Here is a 24,617-nt window from a genome sequence, read left to right on the forward strand (position 1 = left end):
TGCAGTAATTTCTCAGATCTCTTTGGTGGATCTGAGTTTGCCACGTCCCATAGAATTACCTTTCTTTTTCTCTCCAACCCAATGGAACATTGGGACAAAATTATGTGAAGGGGTCAAGATCTTTCTGTCCGTCATCGGTATAATAACGTTGAAAATGGAAAAGAACTGGAGCAAATTTGGTGTTAGGGAAGAATCTGGTGAAAGTAAGATTGGAATTGAAAATGGGCAGAAGGTATTACTCTAGTCCCTGTCAGATGAAACAGATTTTCGGGTTCCATTTCAGTATGTTTTCTGGCCTACTTTTGGCACAAAGAATATATTGCTTTAGGTTGAGAGAAGGAAGAATGCTGATTCTCCTGGATCTTTCAATCAAAACGTCCCCGTTGAGCAACTAACTGGCAGAACAGCGTGGAACTGCTTCTCTTAAATGATTTCAACTTTACCACAACAGCTATTTTCAGAAGGTGATTCTGAAATTCTGTTGCTAGCAGTTATGCTGTGCCTTCCCCAGTCTTCCCTGCCTGCACGAAATGCCTGAGGTCATATTGCCAGTGCACAGAAACCATCCAAATTACTACCATATTCATTTTCATCTAATTCAGGAGACGTAATTAAAATGCTGAACTGGCATTTAAGATAAATCAGGGAGTAAATAAAGCCTAAGGAATTGAAGTTCCAGTCTATACAAAATGGAAAGATTGTATGACCAGAGAAGGACAGGTGTGTTTGAGCCTGCCTTGGAACAATTAGTATTCTCCACAAGGAATGGATTTGCCATTCTGGGATGCTATTACCACAGAGTTGACTTTGCCTTGGAAGTTCAAAGCAGATGCCATGATAAACAGTTTCCTCTCCCCATCTTCAGTGATAAGCTAACGGTATCTGTTCTTCACAAAAGTAGCCTGGCTGCTGCAATATTGTATGCCCAGATAATATCCCATTTAAATTACCATAATGGTTGATTGCCTTTTAAAGTCAGGTTGGACATTTTAGCTGGTGCAAAATACACGGATTGTTGATCAGGGCTGGATGGTTTGATTGCATCTCAATCATTTTGAAACAATGGCAGTGGCTTCCCAACCGTTTTTAGGTATGACTGTGTTCTGGACTTTTTTAATTTCTGAAATTTTTTGGACCCAGTTCACACAAGTTCTTCACTTTTCTCTTCCATGTGAAGTAAGGTAGATAGTGAGTTGAGGTTGGATTTTCTCAGTGTGGTCCTTCATATCTAACTTGGAGAGGTTTGCCTGGTGCCAACTTTGATCATCTTAGATGGCAGATAAAAAATGTTTTTAATTAGTCCAGATTTTTGAACTGCCATTATTACTTTCACCTTACTGATCTGATATGGTTATCACATCTATCTCTGTTATATTCTTCAGCTAAAAATAATTAGTTAATGATGAATACCAGAGAAAAAATAATGGTAATTGATGATTACTCTAGAAGGCTTTTGGGCTATATACTTACATAGTACCGGTAGTCCTCTATTTACGATTCATTTAATGACCATTCAAAGTTACAACCATACTGGAAAAAAGTGACTTATATGTTTTTCACACTTACAACTGTTGAAATCCCCTGGTCATGTGATCAAAATTCAGGTGCTTGACAGCTGACTCATATTTATGACCGCTGCAGTGTGCCAGGGTTGCGTGATCCCCTTTTGTGACCTTCCGCCAAGCAAAGTCAACGGGGAAGCCAGATTCATTTAACAACCATGCTACTAACTTAACAACTGCAGTGATTCACTTAACAGGTGTGGCAGGAAAGGTCATAAAACGGGGCAAAACTCACTTAAATGTCTCACTTAGCAATAGAAATTTTGGGTTCAATTGTGTTCGTAAGTCAAGGATAGCCTGGAGTAAGAACATGAGGTGTCATGGCCATTTGTGCCCCTCTAATATTGCCCCCCCCCTCTTCCTTTTTGGCATTATTTGGTCAAATAACTCCAAAAACTGTCAGGATGAGAAATACTTGAATTATGCCTGAAGTCAGAGGCTGAATCCGAAAATGGAAACTTTTTTTTTTTTTAAGGCAGAAGAGATTGATAATGATTGTTCTCTGCAAACTCACTCTCACTTCCCAAACTCTCTGTGAACCTCTTTCCCACACCTACTAAGTTGAGCATTAACCAGCCGGCAGGTCGCCCTGCTTCTTAGCTGTAAATCTCAGCTATTCTGAGACAAGCTGTAAGGTGATGTTGTTCTGTTGGCCAAAGGCCAGCCCAAGCCAGTCAGGTTTATGGCACCTACCTGTGTGTTCGAAATGGGAGAGTCCAGGGAAGGGCTCTGCCTCTCTTCCCTGTGTTGATATAATGAAGTTCACAGCCAAGCAGCCTATTATGTTGCTTTTCTCAGCTTTTCGGAGATTTGGAGCAGAGAGAAAAAGGGAGGCCTAGAGCAGGGGTCTCCAACCCTGGCAACTTTAAGACTTGTGGACTTCAACTCCCGGCTGAGGAACTCTGGGAGTTGAAGTCCACAAGTCTTAAAAGTTGCCAGGGTTGGAGACCCCTGGCCTAGAGGATTCTGTCTTTAACTGTTTTTTATTTGTTTGTTCGTTTGCCCTTGGGCCATGTCGAAGTGCAGAGTTCCAGAAACAAATTACTCCTGAAATTTGATAAAAGCAATTTAAAATGGAATTGGATACAATACAATTTAAATTTGAATAAAATACAATCTAAGATGAAAATAGAATAAAATAAAATAATGTAAGCTATAGATAAAATAGGATAAAATTATATTTCTGGGTCACCCTTACAATCTACCCCAATCAGTCATGCATATGCAGATCACAACCGAACCATTTTGTTTAAGTATTGTGCTTGTGTTAAATGTTATTTTCAGGTTCTGGCTTCTTCTTCTTCTTCTTTTTTAAACAAGCTTTCAAAAACCACCTCACACCTCACTTCCTTATCCATTTTGGGTGAATACTGCCAGGAATATCTAATTTGGCACAGGCAGTTCTTGATTTACGACCACAGTTGAGCTCAAAATTTCTGCTGCTAAGCAAGACAGTTGTTAAGTGAGCTGTGCCCCATTTTACAACATTTCTTGCCACGGTTGTTAAGCGAATCACAGCAGTTGTTAAGCTACTAACACGGTTTGTTAAGCAAATCTGGATTCCCCATCGACTTTGCCTGTCAGAAGGTCACAAAAGGTGATCACGTGGCCCTGGGACACTGCCACCATCATAAATACATGCCCGTTGCCAGGCATCTGAATTTTGACCTTGGGGATGCTGCAACAGTCATGAGTGTGAAAAAGAGTCATAAGTCTTTTTTTTTTTTTTCGGGGTCGTTGTAACTTCAAACGGTCCCTAAACAAATGGTTGTAAGTCAAGGACTACCTGTATACATGTGTCCAGGGAATGTCTGCCCAAAAAAAAAAAAGAGAGAGAGAGAGAAAATTTTTGATTGAAAACTATGTTGCTGGCAACATTTACTAATTGTACTCTTCCCAAATTTGCTGCTTTCCAAAGATATCAGAATTACAATGTCTGGGCTTCCTGGTATCATAGCCACCAGCATGCTGGGAGTTGTAGTCTGAGTTTGAAGGATACTGTAACCACATTATTACAAAACTTCACCACATATAGAATTAATTGTACAGGTACTCCTTGCTTACCGACCACTTAGGTGCAACGGTGCTGAAAGAGTAGCACTTAACGACCGGTTCTTGAAGTTCTGGCTATTGCACCACGCCAACAGTCATGTGATCGCAAACTTGGTGCCTGGTTTGTATTCACAACAATCGCAGCACCCGCAGTCACATGTTCGCTGTTTGCCTGAAAGCCAGCAAGGAAGGTCGCAAGTCGCTCGGGTAAGTCTGCCCCACCTGGCAGCAGCCATCCCTGAGCCTGAAAACACTTGCGCATACTGCTGCAACCAGCCACATACATACCCTTCCCCCACCTGGCTTGCAAGCTGCTTGGGACTTGCAACTTATTACCGCCTTTCCCACTGATTGTGGGAAGGCGGTAAGAAATTGTGAGGAGGTCCTTGCTTAATGAGCCATGATTAACAGCAACGGGAACTGCCAGGATTGCCATTGCTAAACGATGCGGTCATGTAACGTCACATTTTATGACCACATCACTTAGCAGGGGAAATGCTGGTTCAAATTACCATCGTTAAATGAGGACTACCTGTATTCATTGCAATTACCAAGTTTGTCTGCATTTTTTGAAATTTACCATAAAGAGAATGGGTGGTATTAAAAACTATTATATATTTGTGTGCTCTTGAACATGATCTTTTTCTTTCTTTCTCTTTCTCTCTCTCTCTCTCTTTTTTAGGGTATTGATGATTCCAGCAAAGACAAGTAAGTGCCTTCATTTTACAACCTCTTTGAGTTTTTGACAGTGGGGATGGAGAAAATCATTCAAGCCAGAGTCCCTAAACTATCTTGTGGCAATATATGAAAGATGGCACAGGTTTCAGAGAGGTTCACATTATTTGGTCTAGTCTAGTGGTTAAGGCAGCAGGCTAGAAACCAGAAGATTATGAGTTCTAGTCTCACCTTAGGCATGAAAGTCTGCTGGTGACTTTGGACCACTCACTGTCTCTCAACTCAGCTCACTTCACAGGACTAAATTGTTGTAGGGAAAACTAGGAGGAGGGAGGAGTATTAGGTACGTTTGCTGCCTGGAGTTATTTGTAAAAATAATAACAGTGGGATACAAATAAATAAAATAAATTGCCTTGTGTCTTTCTTTACTCTCCAACGTGAATTTTGCTTTCCCATAGCCGAAGTACACAGGAAGCCTTAAATCCTGAAGATGAGGTTGATGAGTTCTTGGGTAGGGCCATTGATGCCCGAAGCATTGACCAGCTACGCAAGGATCATGTCAAACGTTTTCTGCTCACTTTCCAGAAACCAGAGTTGGAGAGAAAGGTATTTTTCCTTCTCTACACTGTGTGCACAATTATTAGGCAAGCTGTATTTTGAAGGATTAATTTTATTATTGAACAACTACAGTGCTCTCGGTCAATCCAAAATGTTAATAAACCTCAAACCTGAATATTTAAGAAAGTAAAAGTGAGGTTATGGCTTTCTTTGGAGAATATCTATGTGTGCACAATTATTGGGCAACTATTAGTGTGCAGAATTATTATGCAACTAAATGAAAAATGAATTTTTTTCCATCTCACTCATTTATTTTCATCTGTTAAAGTGAGAATAATAAACAAACAACTCAAAATTTACAAATAAACATTTCTGACAGTTCAAAAAAATTATCAGTAACCAATATAGCCACCCTTCTTTTCAATAACAGTCATAAGCCTTCCATTCATGGAGTCTGTCAGTTTCTTGATCTGTTGACAATCAACTTTTTGTGCAGCAGCAACCACAGCCTCCCAGACACTGTTCAGAGAGGTGTACTGTTTTCCTTCACCATAAATCTCCCATTTAAGAAGAGCCCACAAGTTCTCAATAGGGTTTAGGTCAGGTGAGGAAGGGGGCCATGTCATTATTCTTTCATCTTTAAGGCCTTTACTGGCTAGCCACACAGTGGAGTACTTCGATGCATGTGATGGAGCATTGTCCTGCATAAAAATCATGGTCTTCTTGAAAGATGCAGACTTTTTCCTGTACCACTGCTTGAAGAAAGTGTCTTCTAAGAATGGGCAGTAGGTTTGGGAGTTGATTTTGAGTCCATCTTCAACCCAAAAAGGTCCAACTAGCTCATCTTTCATAATACCAGCCCATACCAGTACCCCACTTCCACCTTGCTGGCGTCTGAGTTGAAGTGGAGCTCTGTGCCCGTTAGTGATCCAGCCACGGGCCCATCCATCTGGTCCATCAAGAGTCATTCTCATCTCATCAGTCTGACTGAAAATCTGTTCTCAGATATTTCTTGGCCCAGACTTGCCATTTCAACTTACGTGTCTTGTTCAGTGGTGGTCGGATTTCAGCCTTCCTTACATTGGCCATCTCTCTGAGCACTGAACTCCTTGTACTTCTGGGCACTTTAGGTAGGCTGCAGTTCTGAAATATGACAGCATTGGAGGATAATGAGTTCCTGGTAACTTCATGTTTGATTCTTCTCAAATCTTTGTCAGTTAATGTGCGTCTTTTTTTCTCGTTTCTTGTGACCCTGTTGACTATTACATTTTGTTACAAACAAAACATTTGATGGTTTTGTGATCACGCCACAATATCTTAGCAATTTCAAAAGTGCTGCATCCCTCTGAAATTTTTGACTACGATTTTTGACTTTTCAGAGTCAGTAAAATCTCTTTTTTAGCCCATTTTGCCTGAGGAAAAGAAGCTGCCTGACAATTATGCACATCTTGATATAGTGTGTTGATCTCCTTAGGCCACACCCTCCATCATTACACAAATACACATCATCCGATCTGCTTATATCCACTAAGCATTTAAGTTTATACAGCTTGGAGGTGGAAAATAGGCATTCAGAGGATGATATGGTCAAAATACTCAGTTGCCTAGTAATTGTGCACACGGTGTATCTAGAATTGAAATTTCAAATTGGGCACCCAAATCATCTGTTCTTCAATTCCTTGGTAATTTTTTTCTTCTTCTCTTTTAATCTTACAGTATTCCAAAAAGGTGGATACTCGCTTTGGTAGTTATGTGGCTTGTACCATGCTAGTCTTCTGCTTCATTTGTTGCATCCAGATAGTCATCTTCCCGCAGTGAGTGACACATGTACAAGAGTATGTTCATCATGTGCTCTTTTTGCAAACACATTATGTACATAAATGTGTGTGTGTGTGTGTGTATGGAACGATCTTAATGTATCCAGTGTAGGTAGTCCTTAATTTGTAATCATTTGTCTGGCAACCAAAGTTAACACGGTACAGGTAGTCCTCAAAGTATGACCACAATTGAGCCCAAAATTTCTGCTGCTAAGCGAGACAGTTAATACACAATGCAGTGGGGATTGCCCTATTTTACGACCTTTCTGTTCACAAATGAATCACTGCAGTTGTTATGTTAGTAACCTGGTTGTTAAGTGAATCTGGATTCCCCATTGACTTTGCTTATCAGAAGGTCTCAGCCGAGGATCAGCTGACCCCGGGACACCACAGCTGTCATAAATACGAGTCAGTTGCCAAGCTTCTGAATTTTGTTCACATGACTATGGAGGTGTTGAAACGGTCGTAAGTGTAAAAAATGGTCATAAGTCGCATTTTTCAGTGCCATTGTAATTTTGAACGGTCACTACATGAACTGTTGTAAATCAAAGACTATCTGTACTGAAAAAAGTGGCATGACCAGCATTACATATACGATCATTGCAATATCTCCATAGTCATGTGATCAAAATTTGGGGACTTGGCAATCAGTATGAATTTATGAGAGGTGCAGCGTCCTAGGGTCATGTGATCACCATTTGTTACCTTCCCAACAATCAAAGACCATGGGGAAGCTGGATTTGTTTATTGACGATGTGACGGTTTAGCTCATGCTGGTAAAGCCTGTTATTAAGAACACAGTAGCCTGCAATTACTGCAGGTTCAAACCCGGCCCAAGGTTGACTCAGCCTTCCATCCTTTATAAGGTAGGTAAAATGAGGACCCAGATTGTTGGGGGGGCAATAAGTTGACTTTGTAAAAATATACAAATAGAATGAGACTATTGCCTTATACACTGTAAGCCGCCCTGAGTCTTCGGAGAAGGGCGGGGTATAAATGTAAACAAACAAACAAACAAAAAACACAACTCCAGTGATTACTTAATTGTGGTTAAAAAATAAACTTGAAAAATTAGACAAACTCATTTAGCAACTGCCTGGCATAACAACACAAATTCTAATCGCAATTGTGGTTGTACGTCGAGGACTACTTATATTTGGGACATATATAGTCAAAGGAGCCATGTGCTATAGTACCCACAGATGCAGAAACCCAAATTCCAAACCCAAATTCCAGATATTGTGCTACAAACAAATGTTCTGTTCCTGGAAGCAATATTAAGTAACTTCTAACGCTCCAGGGAAGCTGAAAGTTCAAAAATAAGTCTGCAAGGAGGCTACTTCAGCCAAATGACTGCAAAATAATCCAAATAAAAATGGGAAGTTGTATACATACACATCACACACCTAACTACACATATTTGCAGCTTTGCCTTAATATTATTAGCATATGAAGGGCAGAGGTGAAATCCAGCAGGTTCTGACAGGTTCTGGAGAACCGGTAGCGGAAATTTTGAGCAGTTCAGAGAACCAGTAGCGGAAACTTTGAGTAGTTCGGAGAACTGGCAAATAACACCTCTGGCTGGCCCCAGAGTGGGAAGGGAATGGGGATTTTGCAATATCCCTCCCCCAGGAGTGGGGAGGGAATGGGGATTTTGCAGTCTCCTTCCCCTGCCACACCCACCAAGCCACACCCATAGAACCGGTAATAAAAAATTTGGATGTCACCACTGATGAAGGGATTGTCTACTAGAAAGAGTAATTTAGAAACAGCAGCACGAGAAGGGAGAGTAATGTATTCTCTTGGAGCTGTTTTGAAGCTGATGTTTGAGCAAAACAAAGTGAAAGTCATTCTGAAGCCACAGGAGTCCCAGATGTTCATGACATACAGTAGCTGCAAAACATACTTCAGTTTTGTAGCATCATAGTGCAAAGTTGGTGCAATGTATTTTAATAATATTATGCAAACCCTCCTAATCTGATGTTACCAAATGTGTTGGGTTATGACCACTCAGCCAACATTGGATGTGTTGGGGATAATGGAAATAGTCTTCCAACATAGCTAAAGGGCTCAAGTTGGGGAGTCAGGCCTGTATACTAGCATATACTTGAAAAGTTAATTTAATGACAGTGTCTGGATTTCTCAGACTAACTGCGCTCCTTATTTCCACAGTTCCTCTCTGATGTTTGGTGCCTACATCAGTATCTTCGTCATCCTGGCCTCCATTCTATTTGTGTGTGCCATTTATTCCTGCCTTGGTGTAAGTTACACTCTCTTGATTCATTCTGACTTTGTTTCCACCAGCTGTGGACTCTGCTTAGGCACATCGTCACATCTTATAGAGATGTGTGTGATTTTCCAGCTGGAGCATTCTTCCCGAGCTGGGTACCTTTGAGATACTGTATGTTTGGGATTCCCCTGCATAGAATTTCTAGCCAGCCTGGTTTTAACACATTTGAAAAGCACCTGCTTCTGGAAAGCCGTTTCAGAACCTATGGAGTTTTATGAGGCTGTTTTCACAAAAGTCATAAATTTGGTTCCTGCCAAATTGCAGATGGAGGAAAATACTAATTGGGGTTGGACCAGTAATCAAGCAAGATTTGGAGTTTCTTCTTTTTTGACAGATTGGGGAGATAGAAAAATTATTTTTGCTTTATATCAGGCCAGATTATTCATCCATCTTCTCCAGTGTTGCCTCCAGTATTATTATCCAGTGTTATTGGAAAATAATATCGACTATAGCAGGGGTCTCCAACCTTGGCAATTTTAAGCCTGGAGGACTTCAACTCCCAGAATGCCCCAGCCAGCTTTGCTGGCTGGGGCTTTCTGGGAGTTGAAGTCCGCCATTACTTAAAATTGCCAAGGTTGGAGACCCCTGGTCTACAGTATCATTAATATTATATAATTATTGTCTGTGGAGCACAATTCAGCTTCTCGGCAGAAAGTCTGAATCCCCACTGTAGAGTCTTCTAGATTGAAGACTGCCGTGAGTTTGGTTCCTAGTATCTGGCTCGGGTGTCATCAGGCGAAGGGGAATAGTTGCAACTAGTCGGAAGTGATGAATGGTAATCTCAGCACCCCTTTACTCATTCAACCTTTTCCAATCCTTTGTAGCCCTTTCCTGCCGCTTTGCAGCGTGTTTCTCGCAAGATCATCCAATCCCGAATCAACAGCACTATTACTGGCGTTGCCTCCATCCTGCTTGTCTTCATCTCTGCCTTTGTCAACATGGTATGAGAAACAGGGAGGGGGAAAGATGCTGAAGGAGGGCTGAAGGGCAAAGGTCTTGAATTCACAAGATTGGTCAGATGACAGTCAGTAAATTGTGCAACAAAGATTGCTTATAGGCAGAGACCATCAATGATAAGAGTCTAAATACAGGTAGGCCTCGACTTACGACCACAATGGAGCCCAAAATTTCGGTTGTTAAATGAGACATTTGTTAAGTGAGCTTTGCCCCACTTTACGATCCTTCTTGCTACAATTGGTAAGTGAATTACTGCAGTTGATAACTTAGTTGTTAACCGAATCCTGCTTTCTCGTTGACTTTGCAGACGGTCACAAAAGGTGATCACATGATTTTGGGACACAGCAATGGTCATAAATATGAATGAGCTGGCAAGCATGTGAGTTTTGATCCTGTGATTATGGGGATCAAACTGTACCTGTGAAAAACGATCATAAGTCACTTTTTTCAGTGCCATTGCAAAGTTGAATGGCCACTAAATGAACTGTTGCGAGTCGAGGATTACGTGTATTACAGCAAGTTATAAAATATATTTACCAGATGCTGTTGTTTACAAGTGAACTATAGAGACCTGTTCACATGTAAAGTTATAAACCATGCTTTACAAACCACAATTGGCTGTTTTTGTGTATCAACTCAAGTAAAAACTATACTAGGATTTACCACTGTCAGATCTTAGCGTATTATATTCCACTCTGTAAGGTTTTGAACAGAAGGGATGTAGAAGTCCTATTTTTCTTGCTCTGCAACTGTTTTCTGATCAAAGAACGATTGCATTGAAAATTTCTAAAATTATGCAGAACGTTGTTTGCCAAGGAACCCGTATGCATTAATATTTCCCTAAATTGGTACCATCCCCACATGTTGGAATTAACAACTATCAGAATTCTCAAATGGCAAGGGAAAGCTGAGGAAAGGCCTCTGATACTGTGAGCAGCATTTTAACTTTCAAATCCCTATCAAGTCTCAGGAACTCTTATTACCTGTCTGCATCCCTAGAGTCTCAGGGATTTGTCACAGACCCAGTTAACACTAGGGATCAGGGGGTTCTAGAACCACCAAGCAGCAGTTCCTTAGCTGAATTACCCTACCCTTTAGTTTGCTTGCAGTCGGATCCGGCTCCAAGACTGTGTGGTTAGTTTCTTCAACGTTACTCCGGCTACAGTAGACTCCTGTTACCTCCACGCTCTCAATTATACCTTGGCGTCAGACACTCCACCCTGCCAAGGGAAGGATGACTTGACCTGCAGTTTCCCTGAGGTATGTGCATCGGAGGAGACGTTGGTGTGGAAAACGGGGTTTGAGTAGGGCACGAGGGAGGATGCCGCATTTGTTTCTGAGGGTTGTCTCCTTCCTCCTTCACTCCACGTTGCCCTCCCAGAAGTACCTTGATAAGGTGGACTGGCCTCTCTTGGTCATGGAGGTTGCTTGAGTTTGGAATGTGTTGTTGGAACCAGGAGGGGAGAGTAAGAGATGAGAGGCCTGCTGGATGGGAGACTTGAAAATGTTGCTAAACGGTAAAAGTCTGCCTCCATCATTTGGCTGTCTGTGCCGGCATCAGAGAGCCAATCCCATCCCTACCCCCGCAACGTGGATGCTTATTAGCCTCCTGCCTCTGATACAGAAGGAGGAAACTTGTAACATTCATTGTGAGTAGCCGTTAGCACATCTGTCAAATCTTGCTATCACGACCTTCCAATGGAAGTTTCCTTTTGAAATGGCTTTCGTTTCAAGAGTTCTGCTTTCTGAGCAAGACTGGCAGAGAAGACTGGCGAGGCAGGACCGTACAAAATCTCATTTCAGGGGAGAAAACAGGGTTGGCGATGCTTTTGAGGGAGTGGTTCTGGGACTCCTGGGAATACCCTCCGGATTTGTAAGGGGGGAGTCCTTACAGAATCTCTATCCTTTCTTCCTTTTAGTACTTCACTTACTCGGTGTTGCTGAGTCTGCTGGCCTCTTCCGTCTTCCTGCACATCAGCAGCCTTAGGAAGCTGGCACTGCTGGTGACGATGGAAGTGGTATACTTGATACTGGCTGAGGGCCCACAGGGCGTGCTCTTTGACAACTATGATTTGCTGGTGGCCACTAATGCTCTGTAAGAACCTCTCTCTCTCTCTCTCTCTCTCTCTCTCCAGGGGTGGGAAGAATCTCAGTCTTCAATCAGGCCTCAAACGCCTCTGAAGATTTTGGGGTGGGTGAGGTGATTCCCTATTATTCTTCTATACAGATAGTCCTTGAGTTATGACAGCGATTGGGGTTGGAATTTCTGTTGCTAAGTAATGCAATTGTAAAGTACAATGCCGTGGGCTCACATCACTTAACAACAGCAAATCCCCACATTCCCTATTGCTATCATTAAGTGAAGATTGCGGATCATTAAGCAAGCACCACTTTGCAACTTTCTGCCAGCTTCCACAGCCAAAGCAAGTCGCAGGTGGTTTGCAAGCAGACTAGCAGGCAGGGAAATGGTTGCTGGGTGGGAGAAGGTGTCAGAGTAGTGGGCGATGTGCAGTGTAAATGCAATGCAACCAGAGTTGGCTGTTCCAGGATGTGTGAGGTTGTGCGAGTAACGGCGGAGGCATGGTGCAAGCACAGTGGGGCTCGGATGGTTGCTGTTGGATGGGGGAAGGTGGCCAGGGAGGTGCAGTGGGAACACAGAGAAGCTGAGGAGGGTGAACAGGTGGGAAAGACTTACCTGAGCAACTTGCCAGCTTCCTTGCCAGCTTCCCCATTGACGTTGCTCGTGGGAAACCACAGCAAGGAATCCGGTTGCAAATTGCAATCGTGTGATTGCAGGATCATACAACTGCAGTGTGAGCTAATTGCCAAAGATCATGATCACATGACTTCAGGAGTTCTGGAATGGCCAGAACTTTGAAGACTGGTCATAACCATCACTCATTCAGTGCCATTCTAACTTTGCATGATCTCTGAACAAGTGGTTGTTAACCAAGGACCACCTGTTCCATTGTTAGATTTGACATCTCCATGTAGCATTGGAAATTATTACTAACGTGTTAGTACTAGTTGTAATGATAATATAGCCCCATCTTTTCAATCAATCAATCGGAATAGAGCAGAAAAGAACCTTGGAGATCTTCTGGCCCAATGCCTTCTCAAGCAGGAGACCCTATGCCATTTCAGACAAGTGGCTGTCCAGCCTCTTCTTAAACACCTCCAGTGATGAAGCACTAAAAACTTCTGAAGGCAAAGCTGTTCTACTGGCTAATTGTCCTCACTGTTAGGAAGTTTTTCCTTAGTTCCAGGTTGCTTCTCTCCTTGATTAGTTACCATCCATTGTTTCTTGTCCTGTCCTCTGGAGCTTTGGAAAATAAATTGACACCCTCCTCTTTGTGATAGCTTCTCAAATATTGGAATATTGCTATCATGTCCCTTCTAGTCCTTCTTTTTCTGTATGTTCTCAAATGAAGGAAAATGCTCTCATTAAAAAAAACGCACCAGATGTTCCTTAAGAAGAGCACTGTATTGGCAATGAACAGCGCTTCTTGATTGGCCAGGCAGGCAGCGGTAGAGGGACTGTGGGTGGAGCAGTCCATCAGCCATTCAATGTTCAGGGCTGTGTTTTGTGGCTGCCAAAATCCTGCCAGTGAGTTCTGTCTTACTTCTTCAGGTGTTCCCTATACCTAATCTTTTTCTTAGAAGATTGATTTGCCTTTCTAGCTGTCCTACTTTTCCTGGATTATGGTGTTCACACAACATATTTACTCTGTCTTTGACCCAGTTAGCATGTTGAGCAAACCCAACCAGGTTTCCTGAAAGTCCTAGACCCCAGGGACAATGAGAGAAAAATAGATAGCATCCTGAAAGACAGCCTCTGGGTAGTCGAAGGCCCAAAAGGCATATTTGTATAAACTTTCTCCAACGCATTACAGAAATGCTACTCCACGTATGGGTCCTTATTCCTTTCGACTGAATATAGATACACACACACACACACACACACACACACACACACACACACACACACACACAAATACAGAGTGGGGGATTTACTCTTCCTGCCCACATGCATATCCTTGACTTTTTGGTTCACTGGAAGAAGAAGAAAAAAATTACACATCTCTTTTCTCCTCCAGTGATAGTTTTCTCTGGATAGGAGATTGCAACGGTGGCTTTCGCAGCAGTAGGTGGCACCTGCTGATCTTCAAAATTTTTATGACCTTTATTTAGTTATTTAAATTAAATCACTGGAATCTTTTGAAATATTTCAGTTTTCATATGAGGATCAGTGTGGCATACTGGTAAAATGGGTAGTGGCTAGGTGTAAATGTGATGTTATGAATCAGTGGGGTCCACTCTCACTGGGGAGACTCAGGTTCCAGATCCACTGTCAGCCACAGAAACTTGCTGAATTACTATGGGCATTCCACTTTCTCTCAGCTCAGCCTATTTCACAGGGTGGGTTGTTTTGAGGAAACGTTGGAAGAGGGACTAGTACAAATGCTGCCTTGAATTCCTGAAGGAATAGGTGAATATAAATCTGACAGTAATTATCTTTAAAATGTTTTTCAGCCATGGTATTATATATATAAAAAAAAATATGATACTCATTGCTTAAAAAAAAAACTACTGATTCCGTCTTCAGACGTACGTTTAGGCATCTCCTGGTTTTTTTTTTGGAAAAATGAAATGTGGGAATAGACAGTATTAACCCGTAACATAACTTCACATATAAAGCGAAAGCATTCAATAGATGAGGTTGTGAAGGGAGGGTAAACTAACGTGTCAAATCCATGCAATGCTTCTGGCTGCCCAAGAAAAAGAATAGTGGGCTTGTGGAAGACTACAAAGCAGGGGTCTCCAACCTTGGCAACTTTAAGACTTGTGGACTTCAACTCCCAGAAATTCTCAGCCAGCTTTGTGTGAAAAAAGTGTGAAAAAACAAAGCCTGTCTTGGAATTAGAATGTTGGCATTCAGAAGTTGACCTAAGCCTGTTCTTCTGAGCCTTGTTCTTAGTGAACCTTTAAAATCTTGTAATTAAAATATAATCTCTTATCTGAAAATATGGACTTCAAGCATGACTGGCTGGAGAATTCTGGGAGTCGAAGTCCACAAATCTTAAAAGTTGCCAAGTTTGAAGACCCCTATATTAAACGAAGAAAAAGAGACCGGAATAATTCAGCTTTCATTGAGGACTATTTCTAAAAATGTCTTCCTTTCTCTTTTCCAAAACAGGCCAGCCTTCAATGAGACTCAGCCCTGGTGAGTAGGAATTGGGTGTGTATGGGGTGGGGGAGGATTGATGGCAGGGAGACACTAGTTTCAGAAACAAACGAAAGTATCACCAAAGTTTGCAAAGCGTGTTTGGAAAGTAATGCTCTTAGGACAAAAAAAAAAACATTAGTCCCCTGAGCATTAGAACTGAACAGTCAACTAGGGACATTTTGCCTATTCCCCTTGTTTTTGCTCATCCCGGTTTTGGGTTTCCATGAGTCTTGTTTGTTCTACCACAAGACCAAACTGATGATATTATTTAAGTAGCAGAAGGACAAGATAAGTACATATCCAGAGGATCTTGCAAATTTAAATTTAAAATGAATGGAGTGCCCGGAGGGACTTGATATAACAGAAGGGAAGAGAAGCAAATTGTATCAAGGGACCACAGTAAACAATTGCAGTTGTGCACTAACTTTGGAATTATTTTAAGTGAGGTCTGATGTTTAAATAGATATGGCAGAAGTTTTGTGGTCAAGAAGAGGATTAGAAAATAAAACATGATGATGATGATGATGATGATGATGTAGTTCACCAATATCCTATCTTTCTGCTTCGGTGAGCTCTCAAGGTGGCTAACTGAAAAAGATACAAAGAGTTGAGAATAACAATGTTAAATTATTGGTAATTAAACCAGGGGTGAAAGTCAGCAGGTTCTGACAGGTTCTGGAGAAGCGGTAGCAGAAATTTTGAACAGTTTGGAGAACCGGTAGCGGAAATTTTGAGTAGTTTGGAAAACTGGCAAATACCACCTCTGGCTGGCCCCAGAGTGGGGTGGGAATGGAGATTTTGCAATATCCTTCCTCCAAGAGTGGGGAGGGAATGGAGATTTTGCAGTATGCTTCCCCTGCCACGCCCACCAAGCCACGCCCACAGAACCGGTAGTAAAAAAAATTGGATTTCACCACTGGTTTATTCTTATTAATTCTTTCAGGGCACCTCCTGCCTTTCTGCATACAGCTCCTTTCCCCAACTGCTACCTCCTAGATTTATTTGGACTGAAACTAGATCTGGTTCAGGATTCTGTGGCTTCCAGTTCCTAACCAGTCTGGACTACATCAGATTGAAAGGGCTAGAATATAGCATCTAAGGCAGGGGTGAAATTCAGCAGGTTCTGACAGGTTCTGGAGAACCGGTAGCAGAAACTTTGAGTAGTTCGGAGAACTGGCAAATACCACCTCTGGCTGGCCCCAGAGTGGGAAGGGAATGGGGATTTTGCAATATCCTTCTCCCAGGAGTGGGGAGGGAATGGAGATTTTGTGGTATCCTTCCCCTGCCACGCCCACCAAGCCACACCAATCAAGTCACACCATGCCCATCAAGCCACGCCCACAGAACCGGTAGTAAAAAAAAATTGAATTCCACCACTGATCTAAGGCCAACTGGCAACAGCGTAATTAGGGGGGGCTGATTGAGTTGGAATGGCAAATATCATGGCGTAAAGCTCCAAGGTGTTAGGATCATGAGAAATGAAAAGTTAGTATTTTGTGCTCTTTCTTTACTCTCTCTCTTTTTTTTTCTCCCTCCCCCAATTTAATTTAACAGTTCCTCAGACAAGAAAGTGCCTCTGCAGTACATGACACCAGTTATCCTGTTGCTTTTTGCTTTGGCCCTCTATCTTCATGCCCAGCAAGTCGAATCAACGGCGCGTCTTGATTTTCTCTGGAAACAACAGGTATTGGAGAAACAGTAGAGATTCTGAAAACAAGTTGTAAGAGAGAGTTTGTAGTATTGGTGAATACCCAGATTTACAGTTGGCTCTTATTTTTTGCCCAACTGTTTAACATTCCTTCTTCTCATTGTCAGGGTCCGGACAGGAAAGAGCCTTAGAATTTTTATCAGCAGTAGGCAGGGAGAGTCAGCTGCCAGCCCATCTTCTCACACCCTATTGCCTATACTTTGCCATACAAGCTCTTAATGATGTAGTTGCACAACAAGGGTCCCCAACCTCCAGGCTGCGGCCCGGTACTGGGCTGCGGCCTGTTGGGAACCAGCTGTGCAAGTGGTGGGCAAACAGCTGAGCACACTCAACTCCATTTGTGCAAGTGGTAGGTGCCCTTACATGGAACCATCCCCTCTCCCAACCCGACCGCCATGACCGCTTCTGCTACTGACCCCCCATCAGCCTGCAGAGCTGGAAAGGTTGGGGACCACTGTTGTACAACATCCAACCCTGTAGATACCAACTATCTGAGATATAAAATCTCTGGAAAATTCTGGAGTTCCAGTGGCAGTGAAAAAAGTGACTTACAACAGATCCTCATACTTATGCCCATCACAGCATCCACACAATTTACGTGATCCAAATTCAGGCGCTTGGCAACGGACATGTATTTATGACAGCTGCAGTATCCCGGGGTCATGTGATTGCCATTTGTGTTCTTAACGAGTTAACTTCCAACGAAGTCAATGGGAGAAGTCAGATTTGCTTAACAACCGCATATGCAGTTATATTCAGCGATTTGCTTAACAACTGTGGCACAACAGGTCGTAAAATTGGGATCAACTCACTTAACAACCGCCTTGTTTAGCAATGGAAATTCTGGTCAAAATTGTGGTTGTAAGTTGAGGATTACTGGTACAATTGAAAGAAAAATGTCCTTCTAATTTTTTTTTTGGTCAATTTTTTATGATTCCAAGAGTACACAGAGTACATAATAATATGTTCCCATATTAATTTATAAATTACTGGTGGTTCAAAAGATCATGAACATCTATTAAAAACTGAATGGATATTCCAGAACAAAATGAATATATGAAATACTGTATTACAACTCTCATTAACATGGGAAGGGCTGGGAAGTGGCTCAACAGGCTAATGTAGTCTGTTATTAACACACAGCTGCCTGCAATTACAATTACTGCAGGCTCGAGTCCCACCAGGCCCAAGGTTGACTCAGCCTTCCATCCTTTATAAGGTAGGTAAAATGAGGACCCAGATAGTTGGGGCGGCAATAAGTTGACTTTGTATATAATATACAAATGAATGAGACTATTGCCTTACACAATGTAAGCCGCCCTGAGTCTTCGGAGAAGGGCGGGATATAAATTCAAATTTAAAAAAAACATCAGCTAATATGGACAATAACTATGGTATGTGGGAGTGACAGTGACTGTCAGATTGAGAAAAACCAATTCATCTTGTTATTTCCGAGGAAAAGGCACAATAAAGATATATGTAAACATACATATTTATTTAAAAGCTAAACATACAGAATTTTTATGTGGTGCAGAATTCAACTTCTTAAGTTTTGAGGCTTCTGCAAAAGGGGACTGCGCTTCCTATTAATCTTGTGTGTATCAAACATGAATAAATTACAAAGCTGGTATAGCTCAGGATGGACAGAGTACATATAGTATCTTTAGACTTTAAAAAAATGAACACTAAAATTAAATGAACCAAACTCTCCTTCTGCGCAGAAATCCAGTTTAGCCTATCCAGCCACCCATTTTATTTCTGCAAAAGGATAGTTAGCCTTTTGTGATTACTAGAATCAAGGACTCTTGTTGATCCATTGTAAGTCACCCCGAGATGACCTATTCGTACATTAAGATTTGCCTTCTGTTTAATGCCTGTATAAGTGATGACCTGATTTCTCCCCAGGCTACAGGTGAGAAGGAAGAGATGGAAGAGCTGCAGGCTTATAATCGTCGGCTGTTACACAACATCTTGCCCAAAGATGTGGCAGCTCACTTTCTGGCACGGGAACGCCTCAACGATGAGCTGTACCACCAATCATGCGAGTGTGTAGCTGTCATGTTTGCCTCGATCAGCAACTTTTCTGAGTTCTACGTGGAGCTGGAAGCCAACAATGAGGGTGTTGAATGCCTTCGGTTGCTCAACGAGATCATTGCTGACTTCGACGAGGTGAGAGTGCGTTTTTAAGACGATTGGAAAATGGAAGGCACTAAAACTCAGTGGGGTCAGAAGTCTTTGAGTTTTTCAGGAAGTGGCATGACATGGCCCTCCAGGCGCTGCTGGGCTACAATTCCTATTAGCTCTAAGCTGTATGGCAGTAGTTGAAGAGAGGGATTGTAGAGTTGCAGTCCAACAATATCTGGAGAGCCTTGAAGGGAAAATAGAAATATCATGCTATAACATGTTATGGGTCATTTCCCTCCATAATACTATCTGCTATTTACAGCAGCAGAAACCTGCAAAGTGGATGAATGCCGGTGGATCTAACAGTGACTGGCTTCACACATCACATTAAGCCCCCCACCCCCAATTTCTCCATTTTTTCCCCCAGGTGCTCCCATCTCTAGACTGAACCATGGTTAAACAAACCGTGACTTAGCAGACTCTACAAATCCTGCAATTATATTCCTTAGTATACTTTTTCTTTACTCACTTTTAACTACAGAATGAATCTAAGTTGCTTGAAGTGATCTGGTAGCCAACATTCAGCGGCCGCTACATGTTGGAAAAGATGTAAATTTCGTTGGCCCAATGAGCAGCCTTCAGTTGTCAGATGAATTTAGACAACCTTGATCAATAGAAAAAAACATTAGACAAGGGCACAGAAACTAGCTGTCTGAATATGGATATGAATCTTCAAAGTTGCAAACAAGAGAAAAAAATGTGATGCTTTTCTCCCTGAAAATTGTAAAGGATCAAGAAGTTTTGTTTCTAAGAAAGAGTTATCTCTTACTTGCATGGGTGTGCTGGAGACCTACCTGTGGCAGAATATGCTCTGCATTGCCACAGATTTTATTAAAAGTGACAATTATTCATCTTGATGAAGGATAGTTTGTGTGTGTGTGTGTGTGTGTGTGTTTCTCTCTGCAATGTTCATCAGTGTGAGGATCAGTGATATGTCATTTTTTTCAGTGCCATCATATCTTTGAATGGACACTAAACAAATAGTCGTAAGTCGAGGCCTACCTGTGCTTCTTGCTGACTTTTGGATTTTTGCAACCCAGGTAGCTCCATCAGGATTTTCAGTCTGACTATTCAGTGGCTGCACTTGCCCTTTTTCAACATGTTTTCTTCAGTTGTTCTAGGCAAGGGATCCCCAACCTGTGGGGCAAGGCCCACTACAAGTCTGTAGTTTATTCGCAATGGGCCGTGTGAGCGGCCAAGTGGTGTGCGCGTATAGCCCCACTCGCGTGAGCATCACAAGGACTACTCACCTGAGTGTCGTGGGTCCTCGGGGCCCCACTCATGCGAGCAATAGGTGCTTGCATGCGTGCACCTGCCCCTCCTACAAAACCATCCCCTCTTTCCCCCCCTCATCCCCATCCAGGCCACCAACCCGGGAAGGTTGAGGAACTGTTCTAGGCTATTGGGACAGTACTAGCACTTAGACCTATATACCGCTTCATAGTGCTTTACAGCAGGGGTCTCCAACCTTGGCAACTTTAAGACCTGTGGACTTCAACTCCCAGCAAAGCTGGCTGAGGAATTCTGGGAATTGAAGTCCGAAAGTCTTAAAGTTGCCAAGGTTGGAGACCTCTGCTTTACAGCGTTCTCTAAGCGGTTTACAGAGTCAGCATATTGCCCCCCGACAGTCTGGGTCCTCATTTTACCAGCTTCGGAAAGATGAAAGGCTGAGTCAGCCTTGAGCCGGTCAGGATCAAACTGCTGGCAGTGAGCTGAATTAACCTGCAATACTGCAGTCTAACCACTTCTCCACCGCGGCTCCTGACAGGATCATTCAGGTCTTGTTTTTAGCCCTGAACAACTTGGGACCAGATTATTGGCAGATAACCTTCAGCATTATGCACTAATTGAAGGAGGTCTAACAGTTCAGGGGTTTCAAAAGGGAAGGCTGCTTGCAGGCACCAGACATAGATTGTTGCAGTGCCTCCCCACAGCAACACAATGAAGTTGTCCAAGGCTGAGAAGGAAGCACATTTATAGCACATTTATGAAGTTTGCCCTGTCTTGTTGGCCCTGTACCAAGAGCATAGGAAACAATTTTGGAAGCAGGACCAAGTTTCTGCCTATCTGGGAATATTTTAAACGGTGATATAATAATGCTCTTTGTCAGGGGTCTCCAACCTTGGCAACTTTAAGACCTGTGGACTTCAACTCCCAGCAAAGCTGGCTGAGGAATTCTGGGAATTGAAGTCCGAAAGTCTTAAAGTTGCCAAGGTTGGAGACCTCTGCTTTACAGCGTTCTCTAAGCGGTTTACAGAGTCAGCATATTGCCCCCCGACAGTCTGGGTCCTCATTTTACCAGCTTCGGAAAGATGAAAGGCTGAGTCAGCCTTGAGCCGGTCAGGATCAAACTGCTGGCAGTGAGCTGAATTAACCTGCAATACTGCAGTCTAACCACTTCTCCACCGCGGCTCCTGACAGGATCATTCAGGTCTTGTTTTTAGCCCTGAACAACTTGGGACCAGATTATTGGCAGATAACCTTCAGCATTATGCACTAATTGAAGGAGGTCTAACAGTTCAGGGGTTTCAAAAGGGAAGGCTGCTTGCAGGCACCAGACATAGATTGTTGCAGTGCCTCCCCACAGCAACACAATGAAGTTGTCCAAGGCTGAGAAGGAAGCACATTTATAGCACATTTATGAAGTTTGCCCTGTCTTGTTGGCCCTGTACCAAGAGCATAGGAAACAATTTTGGAAGCAGGACCAAGTTTCTGCCTATCTGGGAATATTTTAAACGGTGATATAATAATGCTCTTTGTCAGGGGTCTCCAACCTTGGCAACTTTAAGCCTGGTGGACTTCAACTCCCAGAAAGCCCCAGCCAGCAAAGCTGGTTGGGGCATTTTGGGAGTTGAAGTCCTCCAGGCTTAAAGTTGACAAGGCTGGAGACCTACCTGTGGCAGAATATGCTCTGCATTGCCACAGATTTTATTAAAAGTGACAATTATTCATCTTGATGAAGGATAGTTTGTGTGTGTGTGTGTGTGTGTTTCTCTCTGCAATGTTCATCAGTGTGAGGATCAGTGATATGTCATTTTTTTCAGTGCCATCATATCTTTGAATGGACACTAAACAAATAGTCGTAAGTCGAGGCCTACCTGTGCTTCTTGCTGACTTTTGGATTTTTGCAACCCAGGTAGCTCCATCAGGATTCTCAGTCTGACTATTCAGTGACTGCACTTGCCCTTTTTCAACATGTTTTCTTCAGTTGTTCTAGGCAAGGGATCCCCAACCTGTGGGGCAAGGCCCACTACAAGTCTGTAGTTTATTCGCAATGGGCCGTGTGAGCGGCCAAGTGGTGTGCGCGTATAGCCCCACTCGCGTGAGCATCACAAGGACTACTCACCTGAGTGTCGTGGGTGCTTGGGGCCCCACTCATGCGAGCAATAGGTGCTTGCATGCGTGCACCTGCCCCTCCTACAAAACCATCCCCACTTTCCCCCCTCATCCCCATCCAGGCCACCAACCCGGGAAAGTTGAGGAACTCTGTTCTAGGCTATTGGGACGGCACTAGCACTAGCACTTAGACCTATATACCGCTTCATAGTGCTTTACAGCAGGGGTCTCCAACCTTGGCAACTTTAAGACCTGTGGACTTCAACTCCCAGCAAAGCTGGCTGAGGAATTCTGGGAATTGAAGTCCGAAAGTCTTAAAGTTGCCAAGGTTGGAGACCTCTGCTTTACAGCATTCTCTAAGCGGTTTACAGAGTCAGCATATTGCCCCCCGACAGTCTGGGTCCTCATTTTACCAGCTTCGGAAAGATGAAAGGCTGAGTCAGCCTTGAGCCGGTCGGGATCAAACTGCTGGCAGTGAGCTGAATTAACCTGCAATACTGCAGTCTAACCACTTCTCCACCACGGCTCCTGACAGGATCATTCAGGTCTTGTTTTTAGCCCTGAACAACTTGGGACCAGATTATTGGCAGATAACCTTCAGCATTATGCACTAATTGAAGGAGGTCTAACAGTTCAGGGGTTTCAAAAGGGAAGGCTGCTTGCAGGCACCAGACATAGATTGTTGCAGTGCCTCCCCACAGCAACACAATGAAGTTGTCCAAGGCTGAGAAGGAAGCACATTTATAGCACATTTATGAAGTTTGCCCTGTCTTGTTGGCCCTGTACCAAGAGCATAGGAAACAATTTTGGAAGCAGGACCAAGTTTCTGCCTATCTGGGAATATTTTAAACGGTGATATAATAATGCTCTTTGTCAGGGGTCTCCAACCTTGGCAACTTTAAGCCTGGTGGACTTCAACTCCCAGAAAGCCCCAGCCAGCAAAGCTGGTTGGGGCATTTTGGGAGTTGAAGTCCTCCAGGCTTAAAGTTGACAAGGCTGGAGACCCCTGCTCTTTATAATATTAAATGGCATGATCCTTCCTCCTCTCCGTAGATCATCAGCGACGAACCATTCAGGCAGCTGGAGAAGATCAAGACAATTGGAAGTACTTACATGGCAGCATCGGGGCTAAATGATAGCACCTATGACCGAGAGGGGCGCTCTCACATTACTGCACTGGCCGACTATGCCATGAGGCTCATGGAGCAGATGAAATATATCAACGAACACTCTTTCAATAATTTCCAAATGAAAATTGGTCAGTTAAAGTCTTAGAAGTAGCAAGGGGGGGATGGGAAGAGGGGTTGCAGGTTGGCGTTTCATTTCTGACCTTTTGAGATTCTTTCCTCCCTTCTAGGACTAAACATTGGGCCAGTAGTGGCTGGTGTGATTGGAGCCCGAAAGCCACAATATGACATCTGGGGCAACACGGTAAATGTTTCTAGCCGTATGGACAGCACTGGCGTCCCTGACCGCATTCAGGTGAGGCCAGTTACGGTGTGACCATTTTCCCATCATGAATAAAATGATCACTACTTAAGATTAAAATACACTTTTTGCATGAATTGAATATTGCACTACTCAAACTCAAGCTAATTGCAAAGTACCTTCAATTTTTTAAAAAATTGGGACTTTGCAAAGAGTCAAGCATCATAGTGATTTTTATTTTAGAGAATGGTTTTTTAGCCGGAGCCAGCAATTTCTTTGAAGGTAAAAATAAGTGTGCTCTATTTGGATCTAGTTTGAGGCCCTTACTATATGAATCAGCAGCTGCTTAAGGAAACCACACTTTTTCCTGGACTCACGTGACAGCTGTACGGTCCCAGGAAAACACTCATTCGAATTTAGAAAGGCAATGACAGGATGCAGCTACCTATATACAGGTAGTCCTCTACTTACCACCACAATTGAAACCAAAATTTCTGTTGTTAGGTGAGAAATTTGTAAGTCAATTTTGCCCCATTTTACGACCTTTCTTGCCACGGTTGTTAAGTGAATTACTGCAGTTGATAAGTTAGTAGCCCAGTTGTTCAGTGAATCTGACTTCTCCATTGAGTTTGCTTGTCAGAAGGTTGCAAAAGGGGATCACATGATCTTGGGACACAGCAACGGTCATAAATATGAACCAGTTGCCAAGTATCTGAATTTTGATCACGTGACCAGGATGCTGCTGCTGAGGTCGTAACTGTGAAAGTCGTAAGTCACATTTTTCAATGCCGTTGTAACTTTGAATGATTACTAACCGAACTGT

At 42.8% G+C, this 24,617-nt stretch overlaps 1 protein-coding gene across 2 annotated transcripts in view; it reads left to right on the forward strand.

Annotated features, from left to right (window-relative positions):
- ADCY6 (adenylate cyclase 6) overlaps window positions 1-24,617 on the forward strand; it is a 66,806-nt gene that overhangs the window by 39,240 nt on the left and 2,949 nt on the right. For both annotated transcript variants that reach the window (XM_058168847.1, XM_058168848.1), the window contains 12 exons: window positions 4,297-4,322; window positions 4,748-4,895; window positions 6,564-6,661; window positions 8,837-8,924; window positions 9,779-9,895; window positions 11,010-11,171; window positions 11,831-12,006; window positions 15,109-15,135; window positions 16,693-16,822; window positions 18,752-19,015; window positions 23,420-23,624; window positions 23,724-23,848. In XM_058168847.1, coding sequence (XP_058024830.1) covers window positions 4,297-4,322; window positions 4,748-4,895; window positions 6,564-6,661; window positions 8,837-8,924; window positions 9,779-9,895; window positions 11,010-11,171; window positions 11,831-12,006; window positions 15,109-15,135; window positions 16,693-16,822; window positions 18,752-19,015; window positions 23,420-23,624; window positions 23,724-23,848 — 1,566 coding nt within the window. The remainder of the gene's footprint in view (window positions 1-4,296; window positions 4,323-4,747; window positions 4,896-6,563; window positions 6,662-8,836; window positions 8,925-9,778; window positions 9,896-11,009; window positions 11,172-11,830; window positions 12,007-15,108; window positions 15,136-16,692; window positions 16,823-18,751; window positions 19,016-23,419; window positions 23,625-23,723; window positions 23,849-24,617) is intronic.

This window comes from Ahaetulla prasina, chromosome 2, assembly GCF_028640845.1.
Source record: "Ahaetulla prasina isolate Xishuangbanna chromosome 2, ASM2864084v1, whole genome shotgun sequence".
NCBI lineage: Eukaryota > Metazoa > Chordata > Lepidosauria > Squamata > Colubridae > Ahaetulla > Ahaetulla prasina.